Here is a 28,000-nt window from a genome sequence, read left to right as displayed (position 1 = left end):
ATAATGAAGTCAACAATGCCTTCTCAACTGGTAATTACATGTCATCGTATTCAATCATAACATCGGCAAGCTGACAATGCGTTTTCATAATTTCATTTACATTTTTTTAGAAATTGTTACCCTTAAGTTGACGGTACAATTCCCCGTGTGTCTCATTATAAAGCATTTTAAGTGTTAATATCCTCAAGCTAGCTGTGCATTCCATCTACAGTATCAGCAAATTGAAATACGTCATTATATCAGTAAGCTAACGTTTATCTGTCCCTCTAGTGTGCCAAAGTTTAAGTTTTATGGTTAAGACGCTAAGCTGACAGAACTTTGTCCTTCCCACGCGATGTTTCACATTTGGAGCTGTATGTTTATATACCGTTAAGCTAACAGTGCGTGACTCTGTTCCGGCACACGTCATGACATGAGTTATATGATGAGAGAGAGCGTCTATCACTGTACATCTGCTATGTTGTCATTCCCATTCAGTAGGTATGGACGGATATAAGTTCTTCCTCTTCTACGTTTTCTTGATAGGTAAGTGTTCATCTGCTGCATTTCCTGTAAAAATCAATACAAAAACTGTTTTTTTATTTAATGGTGACTGAAATACTACAAAATATATAAAGTTTATTATTTCTTAATCTGGATTTCTTGATAGGTAAGTTGTTCTTTTCGGATACATTACTACTAACAAAAATACGTTAATTATGACAAAAATACTACAAACATATTGTTAAGTAAAGAATTATATTAATTTTTTAACAAAAACACTGAGGTTTAGGATTCCGAATATGTACCGGTCAGCTAGGAAACAAAATTACTGTTCTTGGTCGTCAGAAATGAAATTTGGTCAACCTCAGAATCAAGACCACCTCACTATTAAGACTAATTTTACGCAGGCCGCTGGCTGGACTTGATAGAGAGGTTTAACTGTAGTTTTTTTTCTGTATCTCAAGTCGTCCGTGTGATTTATTATTCCTGACACACCAACTACAATGCATAATATCATCAATATACTTTCATGATTATTAATTCAGTATAGACAGTCGTGTTCAAAGTGATGACTTTGTATACGTTTGTATGTGTAAAGAAATTGTTGAGTTTTTTACACGACTAAAAACTTGTTTTATGAAAATTAACACAAATTGGCCAGATTATCAAAGTTAATGGACAAGTCACTAACAATCAATATCAAATGATACAAATGTAGTAGTACAGATTGATCAACGAATTTGATAAAGAAAATACTGAACTCTGGGGGGAAATAAAAATGCGAGTATTGCTTAATTCAGGATGCGTCGTGTAAAATCTTTGATGCATAATCTGAGATCACTAACATATGTAAAATATGATAAAAAAAATAATTAAACTTCATCCGGAGAGTTTTTGAGAGACGTTTGTTCGTTACCTAGAATGTTTATCTAATGTTTACGGCCATAACCATGAAGACTTTTTAATTCTCATAAAATTCTTCGAATTATAGTAATTATTTCTAAAGTACTGTTAACATATCATCATCAAAATCCTTTTCTGAACGATGACGTCATGATTAGTTCATTAACGGTCAAAGCATTTAGGACGCATAATTTCCCAGAAAATTCTTAGAATTATGGGAATTATTTCAATGTGCTACTAACATCATCACGCAAATCTTTTTCGGAACGATGACGTCATGATTAGTTCATGAACCGTCATAGGCAATTAAGACTCTTTAGTCCCAGTAGACTTTTAGAATTATCGTAGTTATTTGAAAAGTACTATTAACATACCATGTAAATCTTTCTCTAAAAGATGACGTCATGATTTGATGTATCATTCATGTTTTAGTCAAAGACAAACTTGATGATACATATATAATTACATAATTAATTACTTTATTTAATTACATTAATAAATATAAGATTTACGCGAGAAAGGTCAGTAGAAGAGGGCGTTAACGCCTCTAGGAATGTAAAGGGTCAAAGGTTATGTAGTATTACATTTTGTATTAACATGATGTACGTAGGTATGACATCTAATGAGCAGTTTTGATTTTATAAGTATTAGTTTTATAGTTTGTGTATTAAAATGAACTTATTCTTGTTATAAGTAATTAATTTTTATATAAACATGAACTTAGTGTTGTTATTTAAGTAATAAATTGCGTATTAACATGAACTTGATGTTGTTATAAGACTTACAACATTTAAAAGCATAATGCTTAAACGACATCCGCGTAACTTAGATTATGTTTTAACAAAAATCTGGTTATGCACTTTCCTCCATCATAAAACTTTGGTCTGTGGTGATCCCTGTAAGTAATGGTTTGTGTATAAACATACACTTAGGTATTACATCTATTGGACAGTTTTGATGTTGCTGTACCTAATTAACGTGTCACGCCCCTCGTAAATCATTAACAACAAACAATGCTGCGGCCTTGACCTTATCACAACATGCTGTCCCGCGGAAATCTATTTTTACATTGGTCAGCGAAGCAAGACAAAACCAAATTAGTATGCACTTAGTATTTCACAAGCCTTCTTTTCCAAGAAGCATGTATCCCATGGATATACATTTAACAGGCAACATAATTAAGGAATAAACATGTTCAATGTTCAATTTTTTTTTGTTTTTGTTTTTATTATTATTATTTGTCTTTTTATTCTAAATAAAAATCTTTTTAAGTAATCCTTTTACCATCTTATCAAACTTTGAATACCGCAGTCAGAGTAATCCGTTCAGAATAAGTAGGTACATTTTTGTACATGTATATTAATGACCTTTTCAATACTAACCACTTAACATAGGCGGACGTTGAGATAGGTAAATACAAGCGTGAGGTTGCACAAAGTTCGAGTCAGTTGTTGACTAATACATGTACCTAGACTTGGTTACATGTCTCTAGAATGTTAAGTAATCACTCAAATTCTGCATGATAATCTTTGTCATGGTGAATGGTCTGATCGTAGTTTTAAACACAGGGGAGATAATCTTGTAAAGGAACTCCGTTTAGAAAATCGTATCGACAACTAAGGGTGTACTAAGCATGCTATAATAGATGTGTTTACAGTTACTGAGCGTGTTGGCCTTTTTTAACCAATTCATCCATAAACACATATTTGAAAGGTGGAACAGTTCATTATAAATTGTCAGGGGTTAATGGGTTGAAATGATTTACACAGATTAGTGATTCACATAGATTAGTGATTCACATAGATTAGTTATTTACACAGATTAGTGATTTACACAGATTAGTGATTCACACAGATTAGTGATTTACACAGATTAGTGATTCACACAGATTAGTGATTCACATAGATTAGTGATTCACACAGATTAGTGATTCACACAGATTAGTGATTCACACAGATTAGTGATTCACATAGATTAGTGATTCACATAGATTAGTTATTTACACAGATTAGTGATTCACACAGATTAGTGATTCACACAGATTAGTGATTCACACAGATTAGTGATTCACACAGATTAGTGATTCACACAGATTAGTGATTTACACAGATTAGTGATTCACACAGATTAGTGATTCACACAGATTAGTGATTCACACAGATTAGTGATTCACATAGATTAGTGATTCACACAGATTAGTGATTTACACAGATTAGTGATTCACAAAGTTTAGTCAGGGTCGTAGGAAGCGGGATGGGGGATGGGCAGGAGTGGGGGAGGGGGGAGACAACTGCCCAGGACTGAGGGGGGGGGGGCAAACATGTCTTTTAGCCCCCACCCCATTTTCGCCAACTGAATAATGTAAAATTCACATTTGAAAGAAAAAAGGGTCCTTCTGCACATTTTTCGTATTTCATTTTAGAAAATTTTCCGCTGCGCGACGCTTTTCCTAAAACTTTCAAGCACGTAATATTCAAACCTTTAATAATAAAAAAGCCAATACACATAAAATAGACTAAAAATATCCATCAAGGGATTCTTCTATTTCAAAAAAGTCTATTAAAAGATTAATTTGTTTATATGTCTTAGCAAGACAAGGAAATCATTATCATTTCGAGTTACCCAACAATGTGCCGATGGTGTGAAGCCGGTATGTTCAGATCGAGCAGGGATGCATAATGATATGACGACATTCACGCCGATGAAATTGAAAAATAGTTACTTCAAAGCTTATAATTAATTTTCCAGGCTACTTTATAAAATGAAATACGTTAACATGTACGATTCCATTGATTTTTTCCAAGAGATTATTTTTTTGCAAATCAATACGCAACGTCAATGTTTTTATTGTGACGTCACGATAACGTCGGGTTTCCATGCCATTTTCGGATTTGATTTTTTTTCATCGTTGAATGAAAAAAAATGAGTAGGCCAATCAGAAAGCCAGAGACAAAGAAATTAATTATTTCTAAATGCATGTAACTTCAAATCGAAAAATTACCATATTAAGAACGCTTTTAAATCATCAAAATACATTGTAAAACTCATCTCAGCCATTCTAAATCGCAAAAAAAAAAAAAAAAAAAAAAAAAAAAAATTCTCGGGGATGACCTCCAGACCCCCGAAACACGGAATTATGGCGCCTCCGGCGCTCGCAAATTTATCAAAATACTCCCATAACACGCACCACGCACTTCATAATCGCAACACACCTTACGTATGAGAAGCAGTCCTTACATACCCTGGTTGTTAATAGGGCGTTAATTAATCAAACAAACCAAAAATTAAATAAATGATTACGTTCACTTGCCGGATTTATTTAAGCTTTCATTAACTTCCAAAGGTTTAAATACATATGTACTTGTAACATGTAACATGATTTTGTATGCATATATGTTTGCTGTTATCATACTAAAACGTTTTCACGTCAAAATTATTTCGCTAAAATATCATCCGTTTAGTTGAATTTTCGTTTATGTTTAGCGTTCATATAGCGGTTCTTACGGACACGCGGATTCGGCATCCCGCAATCCTGTTAACACTAATCTACATACTGAAGTTAAACATATACAGTTAAGAAATGATTTCGCAATACACGAAATAAAATCAAAACGCAATAGCTATGGGTTAAAAAGAACATGTATTCAGATATCTAAGCTAATGAATTATGTCAATTTTTGACCATTGTCAACAGCGATCTACACGTATCCTCCCACTCATAACCATCATTACATGTACAGCATGTGATGGTTATGATTCATATTGATTCATTGCTCCCGTTGTAAATATATCAAACCACAATAAAACCGGAAAGACATGAATCAGAAGTATGTAAATACTGTTAGAAACAAATAACATAAAATAAATCAATTTCCGGTCTTCTAAAAAAATAGTCTCAACATTTTTGATATACGAGTTGTAGCCATCAGCGATTTACGTTTATATATCTACTCGTGGTCATTTAAATAACACAGATATTAAAGACGTGATTCAAATTTTATCAATTGATCCGGCTTTAAAGGTACCATACCACAAAAGGTTATGTTTTTATTGATACAGGGAAATCGTGATTGAGCTGACGATACACCGTATTGTAAACACTCTACAGAGGAGAATAAATTACCTATTAATTATTTTCAAAAAAAAAAGAAAAAGAAATAATTTTCGACATTTTGATGAACGAGACGAAGGCTTTTACAACTAAAGGTGTGGTTTAGATCGCGGACATTACGTAATAATGTGAACGTGCGATTGACAGTGGTTACCGGGGCACAAGGAAGAATATAATAGCAGATACTGTTTTCAGATATCGGCTGTACGAAAAATTTGCAGTTTGAAATAATTTGTGATTGCCAGTAAGCTAACAGTAAATCGTGGTATAGATATGTAACATGTAAACTTTATCGACTCCCGTGTGTAAGACAGCAAAACATTCTTAAAACTAATTAACAAAATAGCTTCATCTTTACATATTAGTTTCTGAGTTATTGACATGTTTCTGGTGTTTTCAAACTCCTGCTTCTTAGTATAATTTTCTTTTCTAATTGTCAAATCAATCATACCAATATTTAATGCATCGCATATAGACACACTCTCGGATATATCTACATTGAAATTTGTTATGTTCCAAATGCTACTGACTTTATAGTATATAATATATGTTTTTGACGTTAGTATCGGGCCATCACTATTTTTTAAATTCCAGATACATGTAGAACTGAATGGTATTATGTACATACGTCGCCACACTATCAGCTATTAACACCCTTAAAACACAAACAGTCTTCAAACATATTTTCCTGCAATGGGATATGCATATAATTGAGCCGAATTAACTTTGATCGCTACGTCGAGAAACTTCGTCGCGCGCTGGTTAACTTAATTTATTAAGTAACTAATACGTATTTTCTTGTCTTTCACTATGTAATTGAAACTGAACCTCATATAAAAACGTAGTCTGTATGTTTTATTTTTAAAAACATTCTTTAACTTATTATGTAAGCTATAGAAATGATTTTATGCGCTATTTTTAGAATCTTTACTATGGTAGTGACCTTAAGTGGCGTTGATTAACACGCCTACACGTAAATTTCCAATCAGGCTTCGTGACACTCGCGCATTTAGAACAGATACTTATAGTTTTAACTTATGGCTTTGGTTATGTCATAAACAAGAGTCGAGGAGTTTATATCAATGACAGTAGAACTATTGTAATTAAAGTCAAAATTAGCATTTAACGACCTAGTGACGTTCTCAATTAATCATATTGAATTAAAGACTTAATTTGAATAAATATACTACATGAATTTTATAGTTTGTATTATCATACTTTTATCATAAAAAGTAATAAATGGGTCCAAAACGAGAGTGAATTAAATTCATTTCCTTTACTTTTACGACCATAACTGATCGGATACTAGTAACGGAAATATTAAAAATAAATCGATTGCATAAATGCTTGTGATTCATGAGATATAGTAATATATAGTGTCCCAAAGCATTGCCAAACTACGATTTTATCCATTTTTGTAGCAATTTAGAGATATATTTCGATTTATCATCATAGAACAAAAAACAAAAAAACAAAAACAAAAACAAAAAAAAACAAAAAAAACCTTTAAGTTTATATTTCGATTTACTTCCGTCTTACAAGGTACCGCTTTTCAATTATTCATATAAAAGTCATACGGCTGCTTTTACGTTCATTCTTCTCACTAATTGTGAAGGTGGATTTTATCGTCTATAACCAAGTCTATGTACCATACACGCAGCAATGTTTTATTCTCGAATAGTACAAACAAGCAAACCTTACATAATACTCAGGATAAACTGAACTTAACAGTACTTTCGGGTAATATTAAAACATCGTGCTAATTAAATCGACACAAAGAATGACCCCTGAACAAAACAAATAAAGTTTATTTTGTAGATATTTCAAAGCATATAAATTCGGTAATGAATCTATAACTGCAAACACCTTTCTAAAATGATGTTAGAAAAAGTTCCGTAAGTATGTATTTCAACATGTTTCTAATATAAAAGCATAAGAATGTTCATTTAGATAATATAGAGACAGATTTCGCAATGCTATTTTTAATGTACCAGTTGACACAAGATTTCTTGAGAGCACCATCTGTAGGTGTGACCACTGATGGTACTTATCATGTTTTAAACATATCTGTACAACACGATTCTCATTAATATGTGCCTTAATTGTGTAACTCATATCTGTTGATTGCGAAATGCCAGGTCAAATGCTATGGATGATTGTTCTTAGATGGACAGTTTTTCATTCCGAGGGGAGTTTTGAAATTCTAAGACTTAATCAATTGATACATTAAATTACACGGATGCACAGATTTAAACGCACAGAATCGACAATATTTTGAAATTTAATAATTTAAATCTTTGGTGGGTTTTTTATTACAAAAAAGAATTCTAAGTAACTGTAGATTGTTAAAACCTATATTGTATATTTTTCCAAGGTGTTGATATGTTGCATTTTTTAGTCTATTTGAATACTCTATAGATTGATACAATGTGGTGATATATTGTACTTTCAGTCTCTTTGAATACTCTAAAGGTTGATACAATGTGGTGATATGTTGTACTTTCAGTCTCTTTAAATACTCTATAGATTTTTCCAAGGTGTTGATATGTTGCATTTTTTAGTCTCTTTGAATACTCTATAGATTGATACAATGTGGTGATATATTGTACTTTCAGTCTCTTTGAATACTCTAAAGATTGATACAATGTGGTGATATATTGTACTTTAAGTCTCTTTGAATACTCTAAAGGTTGATACAATGTGGTGATATATTGTACTTTAAGTCTCTTTGAATACTCTAAAGGTTGATACAATGTGGTGATATGTTGTACTTTAAGTCTCTTTGAATACTCTAAAGGTTGATACAATGTGGTGATATAATTGTACTTTAAGTCTCTTTGAATACTCTAAAGGTTGATACAATGTGGTGATATATTGTACTTTAAGTCTCTTTGAATACTCTAAAGGTTGATACAATGTGGTGATATGTTGTACTTTAAGTCTCTTTGAATACTCTAAAGGTTGATACAATGTGGTGATATGTTGTACTTTAAGTCTCTTTGAATACTCTAAAGGTTGATACAATGTGGTGATATGTTGTACTTTAAGTCTCTTTGAATACTCTAAAGGTTGATACAATGTGGTGATATATTGTACTTTAAGTCTCTTTGAATACTCTAAAGGTTGATACAATGTGGTGATATATTGTACTTTAAGTCTCTTTGAATACTCTAAAGGTTGATACAATGTGGTGATATATTGTACTTTAAGTCTCTTTGAATACTCTAAAGGTTGATACAATGTGGTGATATGTTGTACTTTAAGTCTCTTTGAATACTCTAAAGGTTGATACAATGTGGTGATATGTTGTACTTTAAGTCTCTTTGAATACTCTAAAGGTTGATACAATGTGGTGATATGTTGTACTTTAAGTCTCTTTGAATACTCTAAAGGTTGATACAATGTGGTGATATGTTGTACTTTAAGTCTCTTTGAATACTCTAAAGGTTGATACAATGTGGTGATATATTGTACTTTAAGTCTCTTTGAATACTCTAAAGGTTGATACAATGTGGTGATATATTGTACTTTAAGTCTCTTTGAATACTCTAAAGGTTGATACAATGTGGTGATATGTTGTACTTTAAGTCTCTTTGAATACTCTAAAGGTTGATACAATGTGGTGATATGTTGTACTTTAAGTCTCTTTGAATACTCTAAAGGTTGATACAATGTGGTGATATATTGTACTTATAGCCTCTTTGAATACTCTAAAGGTTGATACAATGTGGTGATATGTTGTACTTTAAGTCTCTTTGAATACTCTAAAGGTTGATACAATGTGGTGATATGTTGTACTTTAAGTCTCTTTGAATACTCTAAAGGTTGATACAATGTGGTGATATGTTGTACTTTAAGTCTCTTTGAATACTCTAAAGGTTGATACAATGTGGTGATATATTGTACTTTAAGTCTCTTTGAATACTCTAAAGGTTGATACAATGTGGTTGATATATTGTACTTTAAGTCTCTTTGAATACTCTAAAGGTTGATACAATGTGGTGATATGTTGTACTTTAAGTCTCTTTGAATACTCTAAAGGTTGATACAATGTGGTGATATATTGTACTTATAGCCTCTTTGAATACTCTAAAGGTTGATACAATGTGGTTGATATATTGTACTTTAAGTCTCTTTGAATACTCTAAAGGTTGATACAATGTGGTGATATATTGTACTTTAAGTCTCTTTGAATACTCTAAAGGTTGATACAATGTGGTGATATTTGTACTTTAGTCTCTTTGAATACTCTAAAGGTTGATACAATGTGGTGATATATTTGTACTTTAAGTCTCTTTGAATACTCTAAAGGTTGATACAATGTGGTGATATATTGTACTTATAGCCTCTTTGAATACTCTAAAGGTTGATACAATGTGGTGATATGTTGTACTTTAAGTCTCTTTGAATACTCTAAAGGTTGATTGATACAATGTGGTGATATATTGTACTTTAAGTCTCTTTGAATACTCTAAAGGTTGATACAATGTGGTGATATATTGTACTTTATAGCCTCTTTGAATACTCTAAAGGTTGATACAATGTGGTGATATATTTGTACTTTAAGTCTCTTTGAATACTCTAAAGGTTGATACAATGTGGTGATATATTGTACTTTAAGTCTCTTTGAATACTCTAAAGGTTGATACAATGTGGTGATATATTGTACTTTAAGTCTCTTTGAATACTCTAAAGGTTGATACAATGTGGTGATATGTTGTACTTTAAGTCTCTTTGAATACTCTAAAGGTTGATACAATGTGGTGATATATTGTACTTTAAGTCTCTTTGAATACTCTAAAGGTTGATACAATGTGGTGATATATTGTACTTTAAGTCTCTTTGAATACTCTAAAGGTTGATACAATGTGGTGATATATTGTACTTATAGCCTCTTTGAATACTCTAAAGGTTGATACAATGTGGTGATATATTGTACTTTAAGTCTCTTTGAATACTCTAAAGATTGATACAATGTGGTGATATATTGTACTTTAAGTCTCTTTGAATACTCTAAAAATCGATACAATGTGGTGATATATTGTACTTATAGCCTCTTTGAATACTCTAAAGGTTGATACAATGTGGTGATATGTTGTACTTTAAGTCTCTTTGAATACTCTAAAGGTTGATACAATGTGGTGATATGTTGTACTTTAAGTCTCTTTGAATACTCTAAAGGTTGATACAATGTGGTGATATATTGTACTTATAGTCTCTTTGAATACTCTAAAGGTTGATACAATGTGGTGATATATTGTACTTATAGCCTCTTTGAATACTCTAAAGGTTGATACAATGTGGTGATATATTGTACTTTAAGTCTCTTTGAATACTCTAAAGGTTGATACAATGTGGTGATATATTGTACTTATAGCCTCTTTGAATACTCTAAAGGTTGATACAATGTGGTGATATATTGTACTTTATAGCCTCTTTGAATACTCTAAAGGTTGATACAATGTGGTGATATATATTGTACTTTAAGTCTCTTTGAATACTCTAAAGGTTGATACAATGTGGTGATATGTTGTACTTTAAGTCTCTTTGAATACTCTAAAGGTTGATACAATGTGGTGATATATTGTACTTATAGCCTCTTTGAATACTCTAAAGGTTGATACAATGTGGTGATATATTGTACTTTAAGTCTCTTTGAATACTCTAAAGGTTGATACAATGTGGTGATATATTGTACTTATAGCCTCTTTGAATACTCTAAAGGTTGATACAATGTGGTGATATGTTGTACTTTAAGTCTCTTTGAATACTCTAAAGGTTGATACAATGTGGTGATATATTGTACTTATAGCCTCTTTGAATACTCTAAAGGTTGATACAATGTGGTGATATATTGTACTTATAGCCTCTTTGAATACTATCAAGGTTGATACAATGTGGTGATATGTTGTACTTTAAGTCTCTTTGAATACTCTAAAGGTTGATACAATGTGGTGATATATTGTACTTTAAGTCTCTTTGAATACTCTAAAGGTTGATACAATGTGGTGATATGTTGTACTTTAAGTCTCTTTGAATACTCTAAAGGTTGATACAATGTGGTGATATATTGTACTTTAAGTCTCTTTGAATACTCTAAAGGTTGATACAATGTGGTGATATGTTGTACTTTAAGTCTCTTTGAATACTCTAAAGGTTGATACAATGTGGTGATATATTGTACTTTAAGTCTCTTTGAATACTCTAAAGGTTGATACAATGTGGTGATATATTGTACTTTAAGTCTCTTTGAATACTCTAAAGGTTGATACAATGTGGTGATATGTTGTACTTTAAGTCTCTTTGAATACTCTAAAGATTAATACAATGTGGTGATATGTTGTACTTTAAGTCTCTTTGAATACTCTAAAGGTTGATACAATGTGGTGATATGTTGTACTTTAAGTCTCTTTGAATACTCTAAAGGTTGATACAATGTGGTGATATGTTGTACTTTAAGTCTCTTTGAATACTCTAAAGGTTGATACAATGTGGTGATATGTTGTACTTTAAGTCTCTTTGAATACTCTAAAGGTTGATACAATGTGGTGATATATTGTACTTTAAGTCTCTTTGAATACTCTAAAGGTTGATACAATGTGGTGATATATTGTACTTATAGCCTCTTTGAATACTCTAAAGGTTGATACAATGTGGTGATATGTTGTACTTTAAGTCTCTTTGAATACTCTAAAGGTTGATACAATGTGGTGATATATGTTGTACTTTAAGTCTCTTTGAATACTCTAAAGGTTGATACAATGTGGTGATATATTGTACTTATAGCCTCTTTGAATACTCTAAAGGTTGATACAATGTGGTGATATGTTGTACTTTAAGTCTCTTTGAATACTCTAAAGGTTGATACAATGTGGTGATATGTTGTACTTTAAGTCTCTTTGAATACTCTAAAGGTTGATACAATGTGGTGATATATTGTACTTTAAGTCTCTTTGAATACTCTAAAGGTTGATACAATGTGGTGATATGTTGTACTTTAAGTCTCTTTGAATACTCTAAAGGTTGATACAATGTGGTGATATATTGTACTTATAGCCTCTTTGAATACTCTAAAGGTTGATACAATGTGGTGATATGTTGTACTTTAAGTCTCTTTGAATACTCTAAAGGTTGATACAATGTGGTGATATATTGTACTTATAGCCTCTTTGAATACTCTAAAGGTTGATACAATGTGGTGATATATTGTACTTATAGCCTCTTTGAATACTCTAAAGGTTGATACAATGTGGTGATATGTTGTACTTTAAGTCTCTTTGAATACTCTAAAGGTTGATACAATGTGGTGATATGTTGTACTTTCAGTCTCTTTGAATACTCTAAAGGTTGATACAATGTGGTGATATATTGTACTTATAGCCTCTTTGAATACTCTAAAGATCGATACAATGTGATGATATATTGTATTATAGTCTGTTTCAGAAAACTCTAAAGGTTGATACAATGTGGTGATTATTCTAAAGGTTGATACAAAGTAAGATTAAAACACGAATGTGTATGGTTGTTAAGAAAACCATTCATTTACTGTTAACGTATACTTGTAAGCGGTAATATTGTTTTTCATGTAAGACATTATGCGATGAGATATGATTGCCCTAACCGTTACCCTAACTGTTTATACAGCCGTTTTGCAGCTTACACTAAATCTCCCTTTTCATAAAAATCAAGATCGCTCTTTCCATTAACATCAAGATCGCCCTTTTCACTAACATCAAGATCGTACTTTTGACTAATATCAAGATCGCCTTTTACACTAACATCATTATCGTACTTTTGACTAATATCAAGACCGCCTTTTACACTAACATCATTATCGTACTTTTGACTAATATCAAGATCGCCTTTTACACTAACATCATTATCGTACTTTTGACTAATATCAAGATCGCCTTTTACACTAACATCATTATCGTACTTTTGACTTATATCAAGATCGCCTTTTACACTAACATCAAAATCGCCTTTTTCACTAACATCAAAATTGCCTTTCACACTAACATCAAAATCGCCTTTTACACTAACATCAATATCGCCTTTTACACTAACATCAAAATCGCCTTTTACACTAACATCAAAATCGCCTTTTACACTAACATCAAAATCGCTTTTTACACTAACATCAAAATCGCCTTTTACACTAACATCAAAATCGCTTTTTACACTAACATCAAAATCGCCTTTTACACTAACATCAATATCGCCTTTTACACTAACATCAATATCGCTTTTTACACTAACATCAATATCGCCTTTTACACTAACATCAATATCGCCTTTTACACTAACATCAAAATCGCCTTTTACACTAACATCAATATCGCCTTTTACACTAACATCAATATCGCCTTTTACACTAACATCAATATCGCCTTTTACACTAACATCAAGATCCCCCTTTTTACTAACATTGAAATCTCCGTTTTCACTTACATCAAGATGGTTTTTGCACTAACATTAAGATCGCCCTTTTCACTAGCATTAAGATCGCCCTTTTCAACATTGTTCTGATATTAAAATAAATGAATGTTCTTTTAAATAAAATAGAGACAGATTTCGCAATGCTATTATTGTGTACCAGTTGACACAAGATTTTTTTAGAGCGCCATCTGTAGGTGTGTCCACTGATGGTACTAATTATGTTATAAACATATCTGTACAACACGATTCTCATTAATATGTGCCTTAATTTTGTAACTTATATCTGCTGATTGCGAAATGCCAGATCAAATATAATAGTTGATTGTGCTTAGATGGACAGTTTTACATTCCAAAAGGAGTGTTGAAATTCTAAGACCGGATCATAAATTAAATCACACGGATTCATAGATTTAAGCGAACAAAATCGACAACATTTCGAAAAAATACATAATTTAAATCTTTGGTGTTTTGATATCACAAAATAAGAATTCTAAGAAAATGTAGATTGTTAAAACATATATTGGACATTTAGCCAAATTGTTGATATATTGCACTTTTAGTCTGTTTGAATATTCTAAAGGTTGATACTATGTTCAATTAAAAGACGAATGTGTATGGTTGTTAAGAAAACAATTCATATACTATTAACGTACACTTGTAAGCAGTAATATTATTTTTTATGACAGACATTATGCGATAAGATATGTTTGCCGCAACTGTTTATACAGCCGTTTTACAGCTTACTTAAAATCTCCCTTTTCATAAACAGCAAGATCGCCTTTTACACCAACATCAATATCACCATTTGTACTTACATCAAAATCTCCATTATCACTAACATAGAGATCGCCCTTTTCACTAACATTGAAATCTCCGTTTTCACTTACATCAAGAGATGGTTTTTGCACTAACATTAAGATCGCCCTTTTCACTAGCATTAAGATCGCCCTTTTCAACATTGTTCTGATATTAAAATAAATGAATGTTCTTTTAAATAAAATAGAGACAGATTTCGCAATGCTATTATTGTGTACCAGTTGACACAAGATTTTTTTAGAGCGCCATCTGTAGGTGTGTCCACTGATGGTACTAATTATGTTATAAACATATCTGTACAACACGATTCTCATTAATATGTGCCTTAATTTTGTAACTTATATCTGCTGATTGCGAAATGCCAGATCAAATATAATAGTTGATTGTGCTTAGATGGACAGTTTTAATTTACATTCCAAGAGGAGTGTTGAAAATCTACGACCGGATCATAAATTAAATCACACGGATTCACAGATTTAAACGAACAAAATCGACAACATTTCGAAAAAATACATAATTTAAATCTTTGGTGTTTTGATATCACAAAATAAGAATTCTAAGAAAATGTAGATTGTTAAAACATATATTGGACATTTAGCCAAATTGTTGATATATTGCACTTTTAGTCTGTTTGAATATTCTAAAGGTTGATACTATGTTCAATTAAAAGACGAATGTGTATGGTTGTTAAGAAAACAATTCATATACTATTAACGTACACTTGTAAGCAGTAATATTATTTTTTATGACAGACATTATGCGATAAGATATGTTTGCCGCAACTGTTTATACAGCCGTTTTACAGCTTACTTAAATCTCCCTTTTCATAAACATTAAGATCGCCCTTTCCACTAACATCAAGGTCGTCCTTTTCACTAACACTTAAGATCGCCCTTTTACACTCAATATCTCCATTTGTACTAACACCAAGATCGCCGTTTGCACTAACATCAAGATCGCCTTTTGCACTAACATCAAGATCGCCGTTTGCACTAACATCAAGATCGCCTTTTGCACTAACATCAAGATCGCCGTTTGCACTAACATCAAGATCGCCGTTTGCACTAACATCAAGATCGCCGTTTGCACTAACATCAAGATCGCCGTTTGCACTAACATCAAGATCGCCGTTTGCACTAACATCATCAAGATCGCCTTTTGCACTAACATCAAGATCGCCTTTTGCACTAACATCAAGCTATCCTATTGCACTAACATCAAGATCGTCCTTTTGCACTAACATCAAGATCGCCTTTTGCACTAACATCAAGATCGCCGTTTGCACTAACATCAAGATCGCCGTTTGCACTAACATCAAGATCGCCTTTGCACTAACATCAAGATCGCCGTTTGCACTAACATCAAGATCGCCGTTTTGCACTAACATCAAGATCGCTTTTGCACTTAATATCAAGATCGCCGTTTGCACTAACATCAAGATCGCCGTTTGCACTAACATCAAGATCGCCGTTTGCACTAACATCAAGATCGCCGTTTGCACTAACATCAAGATCGCCGTTTGCACTAACATCAAGATCGCCGTTTGCACTAACATCAAGATCGCCTTTTGCACTAACATCAAGATCGCCTTTTGCACTAACATCAAGATCGCCTTTGCACTAAATCAAGATCGCCGTTTGCACTAACATCAAGATCGCCGTTTGCACTAACATAACATCAAGATCGCCTTTTGCACTAACATCAAGATCGCCGTTTGCACTAACATCAAGATCGCCTTTTGCACTAACATCAAGATCGCCGTTTGCACTAACATCAAGATCGCCGTTTGCACTAACATCAAGATCGCCGTTTGCATTAACATCATTAAGATCGCCTTTAGTGTTAAATTGAGTTCGCTTAAGAAAATTTCTATACTTGAAGTATTTACAAAAGCATCGTATTTCATGACAGTATTAAACCAGCATACTACTCAAGGAACAAAGAAATATGATCTTTGTAGCCAACCAAGGACAAATTTTATTGATCTGGGACATTAAAAACGGTAGAAAAGTGATTTTATTGAGCAGATGTTCTGATGATAGAGAGTTAGTTTCAAAAACCGGTTTCACTTAGCACGTTATTATTTTAGATTTTCTTAATACGATAAATTGCTGTCATTTATACCGAACACATGACCCACATATTTATATATAGAGAGAGGAATACATTATCATATAATGTGTTAATAAAGCTACATATTAAATAAGACACTGCGTTAACGGAGGGGAATCACCTATATTAACCCTGATAGCATTTCATTCATTTTTTCTAAGACGACTGGCCCATTTTTCCTAGTCTGTTAAATATGTTGCCAGTAAAGCTAGGTATATCTTTTACACTTCCTGATTGATTTTGATGTCCTTATGAATTGTCGATGATCGCGATTGTTGTCTTGATACATGTAGTTATTATTTTTCAGTAGAATATATTATTTTATCGTTAACAAACAAATATGTTAGGATTGCATCTTGCTTTGGCGATTCCATGGCTTAATGAATTGAATTGCTCTTGAAACAAATTGAATGAACTGCGAATCAGCTTATGATGAATACGAAGTTAATGAGCAAATGCAATCGGATTTATCAAGTAGCTTTAATGCGTCCAAAGTAGATATAAATTGAAATGTTATACAATGATTTGGTTTGATTTGATTAGTTTAACGTCCTATTAACAGCCAGGGTCATTTAATACCCGGAGAAAAACCACCGCCCAGCGGTCAGTACCTGGCAACTGCCTCACATGGGATTCGAACTCGCGACCCAGAGGTGGAGGGAATGTGGTAATATGTCGGTACATCTTAACCACTCGGCCACCGCGGCTACAAAAACACTTACAAAATTAAAGTGATACATAAACGATTGCCTTCAACCGCTAATGTAAAAGTATTAAAACCATTCTATATAATTTTGTTTTGATATCATATATGCTATCGTGCATTAAACTGCGTGAAGTAATAGTAAGAAAAAAATCAGTAAACCAATTAAGTAATATGATATGAAAAATATTACATATTAGGTTCTCTTGGGTAGTTGAAGATATAATTATTTGAAAAAAAAGAAATTTCTTATTGCCTTACAGCATGCATGACTATGTTAAAGTATAAAATAAAGGCTCACAAATAATCATTGTTAAACTCTTAACCAACATTCATTCGCGTGCGATCTACTTTCGCTAATTTTGCATTTCAAGGAAATTAGCGAATTAATATCTACATCATCTTTAAAATTTTTAAATCCGCGAATATTAATTTTCGCGAATTTCTTTTGAAACGGAAAATGCGAGATTTGATTGCCGCAAAAGAAAGTCGATTTACAGTAATACTATCAACAATCTGCCTTCCATGTGGCTTTTGCGTCTAACAAGACATCTTATAACATATTTGATATTTTAAAGTTTGTAGTAGAATGCGAGGCAATCCAATGTACAAAAGTATTAAAATTAACCATTTGATTTAAAGTGTTATGAAAAAAACCCGAAAAAACAAACCACAGGAAAAATCAAAACTCTCATTTAATCTGACACAATCACTCCATATTTTTTGTGATATATGACAGTTGAAAGTTGTGCATGGTTATTAAATCTGTATAATATATTGCTTACAAAGTATTATAATAATATAAGGTATCCGTATGTGATTTGAAATACGTTTCTTTATACCATTGACTTTTAAGGTTGAATAAAAAACCTGGGTTATTTCGTTCAAACATATTTGCATATATGAATATTCAAATTTTATGAGCATTGACACTTCCAATATAATGATACATGTAAAGTTCTACATAGTAGGACAAAATATGACAGTCCGTTCGACATTTGATTGTAAATCTTTCCCATATACAACTACATGTCAGCGATGGAAGATGAAGGGCTAAGTATACCCCCATTAAGTAATATTTTGAATTATACTAGAATGGTGATGTACAATGTGTAATATCAGATACAGTTTCAGCGATTTTCTTTGAAATTTTATTCTTTGTCTTCGGAAAAGAGGGACCAACGGAGGACTTAAAAAGAATTATATTAAGCTGTTATTTTTAAAGCCTCACTATACGTAACTGTTAACAAAAAGTCAAGTTAGATTCAACCCCATATTGTAAGTATTTGTAGATATAGTGATAATGAAGTTATATCAAAGAATATTTATAAAGATTTATTAAGATACTTGTAAACATGCGTTCATATTGAACTGGTTGCCAGAAGTTACTATTATTACCGAACGGAAGTCGGAAAGTTCATGACCAGCTCTCAGAAGAGTTCGGATAGACGTTACGTATTTACGGTAGTCACTTCACGTTCTCGACAACGACGGCTTGTTTGACTGAATAAGACCTACCAAAACAAAAAGAAAACAGAAAAACGGATATTGGGTCTTAAATGTAACTTTTATGTTATTGTTGACGCGACAAGTTACATGGCAATTAAACACGAGATATTGAAAATGCTTTTTTTCAATAAACATAAAATTAACAATATTTTCCTTTCAAAGAAGGCCTCTCACACCAATTTCCATATTTAAATAGATTAATCTTGCACTAAAACCTTCACCACTTTCACGTTATTTACATATATATTAACACATTACTTTGTTATATACACAAACAACCGAGGCAAGTATTATTGAGCTGTATTTTCTTATTTTTTTTTCAAAAACTACATTTCTTTCGCAGCTACTAAATTTCGTAATTTCCATTACAAAGCATTGTGGATATTAAGTTTCGCGGATTTGAAATTGAATGGAAATACCATTGAATTCAGTTGTGTGAGAATTATGGAGTATAGTACTGTAAACCAACTTTATTTCGTGGCTATCAAAATCCGCGATTACCATTTCAAACCAAGTTTACGAAGATCAACATTCGCAGATTTGAAAATTTGAATGTAAATTCTTATTAATATAAATGGTGTAGAGAAACTTTAGCGCGTTCACTTAGTTCGCGCGAAAATAAAGGTAAACATTAGCGAAATGTCCTATATACTGCTTGATGGATGTCGCGGAAATATATTGACAGTGTGTTAGTGTACAGTACACATGTTAAAGAAGGTCAGGGTTTTAGGATAGTTTATTCAGGCTAGCGATATGACCTTATCATATAAAACAGCCTGAAAATCCTGAAATTTTACATATTATGCGAAACTGATATCACGTTTTTGAGTTGATTGACAAATACAATGGAACTTGGTTGATACGAACTTAAATAGTTCGACAACCCGGCTAAAAACGAAGTACTTTACTGGTCCCAGCCGAATTCCCTCTTTACCTTTGTTTACATAACTCGGAAAATTTGAATTTACGAAGTATTTTATTTCCCGAATGACAAAAATCATACATAAAATGTTCGTATGAATTATGTGCCATTGTAATATTTGACATGCATATACAATAGGATTGGGAACAAATTTTCCCACTTACATGAACCCCCACTGCCTGGGTTTATACCATATTTTACTTCAGTAATTTGTTGGATTTTTTCATGCACCTATTGCCCTGGTGTTAGTGTGATATGAATGTTAGTTTGCTCGAAGGTACAATATTTCCAAAGCAATTGGGATTTTCAGAATTTGTATAAATTTCCGTTTTACGCTTCGTCCGTCATTTTTGTACAATCGGGAAGAAAGATGACTCCGGATCCTAGAACGAATACAAATACCCGGTCTACTATACATTTCGACCGGGTACGAATTGGTCCCTATGTGTTGTAGTTGAGCACTGTCTCCGAAAATCACTCGGGCATAGTTTTCTATACTTGTTTGTAGGTTTCCAATTATCTTATGTGCATACATTCATTAACATATTATTTTTGTCCAAAACAAACATAACTACTATTCTTAATACATGTATCTACCGTACCGCTCACAAGACGTCAAATTCACAATTTGTTGACTTGCCGTATAAATTCCCTTCAAAAGGACCTTCATATGAATTATGTAAAAGAATGATGCCTCGATGAGAATGTGATATTTTATGTGGTTCAGTTTTATTGACTAGTAGGTAAGCGATATCAAAAACAAGCACGATAAACTGCAAACAAACATTTTATAATGGTATGCATAATCATTACTTTGCTCCATTAGCAGTAGTAGACACCAATGTTAGCACTAAAGACGATACCATTTTCTGTCTAAAAGTCTTTTGAGCTACAATATTGTAGCTATCCGGATCCTGCTTATAGATTGGCTTTCACTATGGGGGCACGTACCCCAGGAAAAAACGAGATTTATTTCACCCGAGGGAAATACGATGTTTTATTTTCCCCCAAGAGAAATACGAGACTAATTTCCTCCGAAGAAAATACGAGATTTATTTCCCTCGAGGAAAATACGAAGTTTATTTCCCTTGGGGGAAATGCGAAATTTATTTCCCCAGAGGGAAATACGATGCCTTATTCCCCTGTATTATGATATATTTCAGATTATCGCACACACTGTTATAAATATGAGATACAATCATATAACGTTATCACCTTTTTAACTAATGTCTTAAGAGAGCAACCAACTAAATAATTTTACATAGACCACAGTGTTAAACTTTGTTAAAGTTTTGTGCTGTATTATTAAAACAAAGGAATATTAGTTAGGTATTGTTTTCTATAATCAAAGTCTAGGTTCTCATATAACACAAGATAGAAAAAAAGTTTGGGTCCTTCTGCTGAAACTCCAACCAGGGTAGCTTTATTGAAATCAGGCGCATTTTGCACTAAAATATCCGGAAATTCTAATGTTTTTACCTATTCATTAGCAAAATTGATATTTTGAACCTAAATCTCAATATGAATTTCCAAATTGATATTATGGTTATCTAGGAATAATTACCTGTCAGAAAACATTTTTACTTTTGAAATTCATAATTAGCCAGCCAATCATCGGCCGGGTTAAAATTCTATCCTGGGCTCAATCTTGTATACACAAGGGCCATTTCGAAGGTCTTTTTTATTTAGTTGGTTGATCCCTTAACAGTTTGTTGATAATTGTAAGTAACTTTTTAGATAACCATTTTTGTTTGTATATTCTAGGGTGTAGGGCTGCTGTTATTCCAGACCCAGTCAGCAGTGTAGCTATTCGTCCGTCAGGAGATGCAAACACGGCGAGCAACACACAAATTGAAAACCCAGAGGAAATAAAAATAGCGGCAAAACCTGACAATGCAGCCGAAAATGCGAACACAGCGCAGTCGTCTACAAGTGAAAACTTGTCGCCAAAATCAGCATCCGCTAATGCTCCACCCAGTCTGTCAGGAAAGCAGACCGAACAAAGTGTTATAACTGCAGACAAACAAGTCACTTCGGTGTCGAAGGTGAAGACAGCTTCTCAGGCGGCTCAACGAAAGAGAAAAACAAAGAGAATCCTAAAAAAATTGTCTATGCAAAGTATGGACAAATTGAGGAAGCTAGTGCTGTCGAAATCATTAAAAAGTAAATCCTTGCGTAGGTTGGCGCTCATGACATACGTGCAAAAAGCAAATAAGGAAGGAATGACATCTGACTCGATATACGGTAAAACAAGATTACAACAATTTCAAATGGATAAGCTCATGAAACTGTCAGCGGATGCAGTAAAGAAACTCGTTTTAAACGAAGTGAAAGTCTCCGACAGAACGCGTGAAAATGCTCTGAAAGTCTACCTCAAAATGAACCTTCCTTCGCGTTCAGAAGAAAAGGTCAAAGCTATAACTGTAGAAACTCCGAAGAAGAAAGCAATGAATACTCCACCACCGGGTGTAAAGAAGGGATCAAATGTCATCCCATGGTCCAAAGCAAACGAAGAATCCAAGTTTCCAGTGCAGACACATATTAAGCCAGTAGATATATCAAAATTAATGCCAGATTCAACACCTCCAGAAATTATAGAGACAAACTTAAAACCAGAAATAAGCAAACCAGACCAGGGTGTGAGAACGGGAGAAAATGTCAAAACTGTAACAGCACAAATTTCAAAGGAGAAAGTAGCAATTACCTTACCCCAGGGAGTAAAGAAAGGATCGAATGTCATGTCGTGGTCAAAAGAAAACGAAAACTCCGAATTCCCAGTGCAGACACATGCCAAAGCGCTAGATATATCAAAAATAATGCCCGATTCAACAGCTCCAGAAAGTATAGATACAAACGTAAAACCAGACATAAGCAAACAAGACCGGGATGTGAACACGGGAGAAAAGGTAAAAACTGTTACAGTACAAACCCTAATGAAGAAAGTAGCAAATACCCCACCCCAGGGAGTAAAGAAGGGATCAAATGTCATGCAGTGGTCAAAAGAAAACGAAAACTCCAAATTTCCAGAGCAGACACATACTAAACCAGAAGATATATCAAAATTAATGCCCGATTCAACACCTCCAGAAACTATAGATGCAAAGGTAAAACCAGAAATAAGAAAACCAGGCCAGGTTGTGAAAACGGGAGAAAATGCCAAAACTGCAACAGCACAAATTCCAAAGAAAGTAGCAAATACTATACCCCAGGGAGTAAAGAAAGGATCGAATGTCATGCAGTGGTCAAAAGAAAACGAAAACTCAGATTTCCCAGTGCAGACTCATGCGAGACAGGAATTATCAGAATTAATGTCTGATTCTAAACCTAAAGTTGTTGAGGACATAAAACCAGAGATAGAAAAACCAGAAGCGGGTGTTAAAAGTGGAGACAATGTGCCACAATGGTCACCGGAAACCGAAAATGCCCTTTTGCAAACACATGCAAGACAAGAATTGAACCCTGTGCCATCGTCAGAAGTTGTAAAGGGAACTAACATTAAACCGGAAATGAGCAAACCGGATAGCAGTGTTAAAATCGCAGACAATGTTCCAGAGTTGTCGCCGGAAACCGAAAACAGCATTATGCAAACCCATGCAAGACAACCGTCGTTAGAAGAATTGAACCCTGTGCCATCGTCAAAAGTTGTAAAGGGAACTAACATTACACCGGAAATAAGCAAACCGGATAGCAGTGTTAAAATCGCAGACAATGTGTCAGAGTTGTCGCCGGAAACCGAAAACATCATTATGCAAACCCATGAAAGACAACCGTCGTTAGAAGAATTGAACCCTGTGCCATCGTCAGAAGTTGTAAAGGGAACTAACATTACACCGGAAATAAGCAAACCGGATAGCAGTGTTAAAATCGCAGACAATGTTCCAGAGTTGTCGCCGGAAACCGAAAACATCATTATGCAAACCCATGAAAGACAACCGTCGTTAGAAGAATTGAACCCTGTGCCATCGTCAAAAGTTGTAAAGGGAACTATCATTAAACCGGAAATAAGCAAACCCGATAGCAGTGTTAAAATTGCAGATAATGTACCAGAGTTGTCGCCGGAAACCGAAAATGCCCTTGTGCAAACTCATACTAATGCTGAGCCAAATATTCCCATGATGCATTCCGAGACGCCATTGAGCACATTAACTCAACAAATTGTTAAAGAAGGCTTAAGATCTATTAGAGAGCCTAAAACAAAACCACCTCAAAGTGACAAAACAATGACTGAAAATAATGCAGAATTGTCATTTTCGTCTCCCGTTGGTCAGCAACAAATATCGGCATCAGATACAGAAGCTGGAACGACACATGAAAAAACAAATCCGACGGAAATGGTTTCTTCTTTCAAAAAGACTTCCCAAGTCGTTTCTATGGGGAAACCGGATCCACCAAGAACGGCACCGGAAGGGAGTATCTTATCTGACAAGGACATTTCAGCCCTCGTCTCCTCGTTTTTCTAGTAAAGTGAATTATTTTCTTGCATATGTGTTCACCTTAAAGTGGTGTGCTTTATATATGCACCGTAGTCTTTGCTTCTGGTGGTTGACAAAGCTGTGAATACTTCACGACAGTTTATTTTACACACATACATGATAAAGCATAATTTCTATTCTTCCAAATCTGAGTTTTTCTTCCAAAACAAACACTTTCCCTGTTCAAAACCTCTTTTTGAACATTGTTTGCTGTACAGTTGCTTGCTGGGGTTTAATCTCATTATATTTTCGGTCAAATATTAAACGTGAACTTAAATAAAATCGTAATTATATAGAATGGAAAATTAAAAATAATAAGAAAAATACATCGCATATCGTATTACAGTCGAATTAAAATCTAAAGGATGTCGAGAAACGTTCTCCCGGGAAATCAATCAACTGTGCATTAGAATGAATTCAGATATAACTGTGCTTCAATTACACTTAGTTATAAATGCCGTAAGTTTTATACTCACGAATCAAAGAGAGTTTATTTACGACCACAAATTACCAACATTTTCAGAATTATAATACTAACAATATATAGGTTTAAATTTTACAAGGTATATGTACAAGTAAGAGCTGAAAATGATTTTGGCAGTAATGCCAACACTCGTGATCTTGTCATCAACATTGTAGCGAAATGAGCACATACGAGCAGCCAATAGTGGTCTACATTTCCTTTTCATTTTTACAGTGTTATTAGTATTTGTAAAGTGATGTGTGTATGTGTTCATTTAAACATACATCAGGCATAAAAAACAATAATTTTACAATGCATAATCTCTATGCTATAACTAATGTTTGTAAGACAACACAAGATTGTCAGATTTTCAGAGATTAATTGATCAAAACTGATGGTTTTCAATAGATTACTGAAAAAAAATAGCTTGTCAAACTTTCCGCCCAGTTATGGCACAAATCATACACCAAAGTTCTCTATTTCAACGTTCAAATATATTCATTCGTATTTAAATGTATTAGTATAATGGCAAATACATTAAATCAGGTGTCCTTACCAACGACCGTTCAGTTACAATATACACTCTATACAGTTACTCACCAAACATATGAATTCGCATTCAATCTTTCTCCCTAAATTACGAGAAAATTAAGTGGTTTGTAGTGTCCCAAGCTTTTCATTTTACTAACGTAGTATTATTTTGTCAAAATCTAATTAATGCATACTTGCACATGGATAGGTTTTAAGCTATTGAATTGTTCTTGCTTTGTGCACAGGTGCTACACTGCTGACGAATTATAATTGTATCAATGAAGACCTGACCAGACGATTTAGTAGTTTTATTCAGTAACAACATTTACATACGTTGATATAAAGTGTGAGTTTATTTGTTATTTTATTACAGATTGCACGGTACTATGCCCTACGTATTGCGCAACCAAAACAAATTGTTTTTTTCTGAAATCTTGTGGTATTAGGCATACCTATACACGATTAAATATCAAATGTTGCCTAAATGATAAATACAGTTTAGGATCTATTGGCGGTGGAGCAAATTAAAGCGAATGTTCATTAGATTTTGATGATATTACTACTACAGATCTATAGTTTTTTTGTTAATATTTCACGACAGCCAATGCTACATCGCCAACGATGTGTAAACTAATAGCTTTGGTATTGCAATCAATGGAGTTTGGGTTTATTATTGTAACTTTCTATAAACAGAAAGGGTCATGTAAGGACGTGACAGGTTTGTTGGTGGAGAAAAGCCGGAGTATCTGGACAAAAACAACCCGATAGCGGTCAGTACCTGACAACTGCCGTATGTGGGATACGAACTTGCGACCCAGAGGAGGAGGTCTTGTGGTATAATGTCGAAACATCGTAACCACTTGGCCACCGCGGCCACCGCAATCAATTTCAGTAATAGTGTTATGACATAATATTTAAAACAGACAATTTGGCTTCAAGCTTTATACTTTAACGGTAAACGATCATGACGATGATTTCATACTTTTTGAAAAATGAATGCATCATCTACATTAACTGTATAGTGTAGGGAAATCATGCTTGGTTTTATTTTGCCAACTGGACACATCATGTTCCCCATTTCTAAATATATCTATTGACGATGTAGCAAAATGTTGTTAGATTCAATTTTACTCTGAGACATGAATTGTCATCATAACCTTGACCTTGGGACATAATGGCAAACAAATTTTGTATGATGAAAATGTTACTTTCATATAAATTCTAGAACTTTAATCAATTAGTGACAAGCGTTCCATGAACCCAGCTTCACAAGCATCTCTTAACTCTAAAGAATTCCTTAACATCAAATCCTCCATAGTAAAGAATTTCAGAAATCAATTAAAACGGGTTTTTTTAAGTTACGGAGCCTTTCCTAAAGTCTGTAATGTTTTCCTGTGGGAAGGTTGAAGTTAAGGAATACTAGTAAAACTGGGCTCAGAAGAGTTAGCACTATCTGATTAATGGAGAACATCCGCCATACGAATCATTATCAGATTAAAAATGTGTACACCGCGTTGGAATCATATGCTAGATGTGAATGGTGTAGCTGATAGCAACCATAGCTTCTCAAATGACTGGGAATTACAAAATGTCTTCAAAAAGGAACAGGCTAGACATTGAAACTACCAGATTTTTGACAAAGCAGCTTTGTATGATTTTTGTCGATGGTAAAATAGCAAAGCTTAGATCCCAACAAGAATCTTGTTTATCCAAACTTTTATTGACGTGGCATTGTTGACATTGCCAAATTTCTCCAGATCTTTACAAACACCTTGCTGCAGACAAAAGTTGACTGCTAGATATTAAAAAAGCATTTTAGACAAAATTTGAATTATGTTTGTCATTCCAACATTTGACTGGCATGACATTATTAAAACAGTCTTCCCTACATCTGACACCGATATGTATAATTCTCTAATGAAATACTAGTAACTTAGGCAAATGTACCAAATATACTCCAACGTTTGCCGACTAATATGGCTTATAAATGTCATTTGGATTTATGTAATATTTCGGTAGAGCTTAACTTCCGACGATCCTGAAGTAAGAAACCAACAACTGACAAACCGTTGTAAATGTGACGTGGTATTTATGGTTAGATTCAATTTCAATTTTCAAATACGTTGACAAACAGATTTTATATTTCACTATGACTGCACACTAGGCAAATCCAGGCTTAGCCTACCCATACATCCATCTATGCTCAGATGTTGATAAATGTGGGTGGGGGCATGTTGAACATTATGAGGCATCCTAAAATTGCGAAAAAAATATCTGAGACAAAGATCACCGATTGCTTTAGTGGAGAATTTTTAGTCTTGCACGGCAGTTCCACAGCAAAGATCACCTCACCAGCTCATGAGCACGTTACTGTGACGCATCTCATCATCACCTACACACAGACACGTCATTGATATGATCTAATACACCAAGTCATTATTCCTGCACACAGAAGCGTCACTGTGTTGTCTATGCACTTCAGGGAAATATTTCTGCACATTTACAACTGATTTTAATAATCATTTGCCATTTATCA

The 28,000-nt window shown here is 33.6% G+C and overlaps 1 protein-coding gene across 1 annotated transcript; it reads left to right on the top strand.

Annotated features, from left to right (window-relative positions):
- Nucleotides 1-391: 391 nt before the first annotated feature.
- Nucleotides 392-25,880, top strand: LOC138305939 (uncharacterized). Its single transcript, XM_069246243.1, has 2 exons — nt 392-525; nt 21,763-25,880. The coding sequence occupies exons 1-2, from the start codon at nt 483-485 to the stop codon at nt 24,456-24,458; spliced, it is 2,739 nt and encodes a 912-aa protein (XP_069102344.1). The 5' UTR covers nt 392-482; the 3' UTR covers nt 24,459-25,880.
- Nucleotides 25,881-28,000: the final 2,120 nt, after the last annotated feature.

Source organism: Argopecten irradians, chromosome 13 (genome assembly GCF_041381155.1).
Source record: "Argopecten irradians isolate NY chromosome 13, Ai_NY, whole genome shotgun sequence".
Lineage (NCBI taxonomy): Eukaryota > Metazoa > Mollusca > Bivalvia > Pectinida > Pectinidae > Argopecten > Argopecten irradians.
The sequence above is the reverse complement of the archived record's forward strand: the minus strand, read 5'-3'. Positions and strand labels throughout refer to the sequence as shown.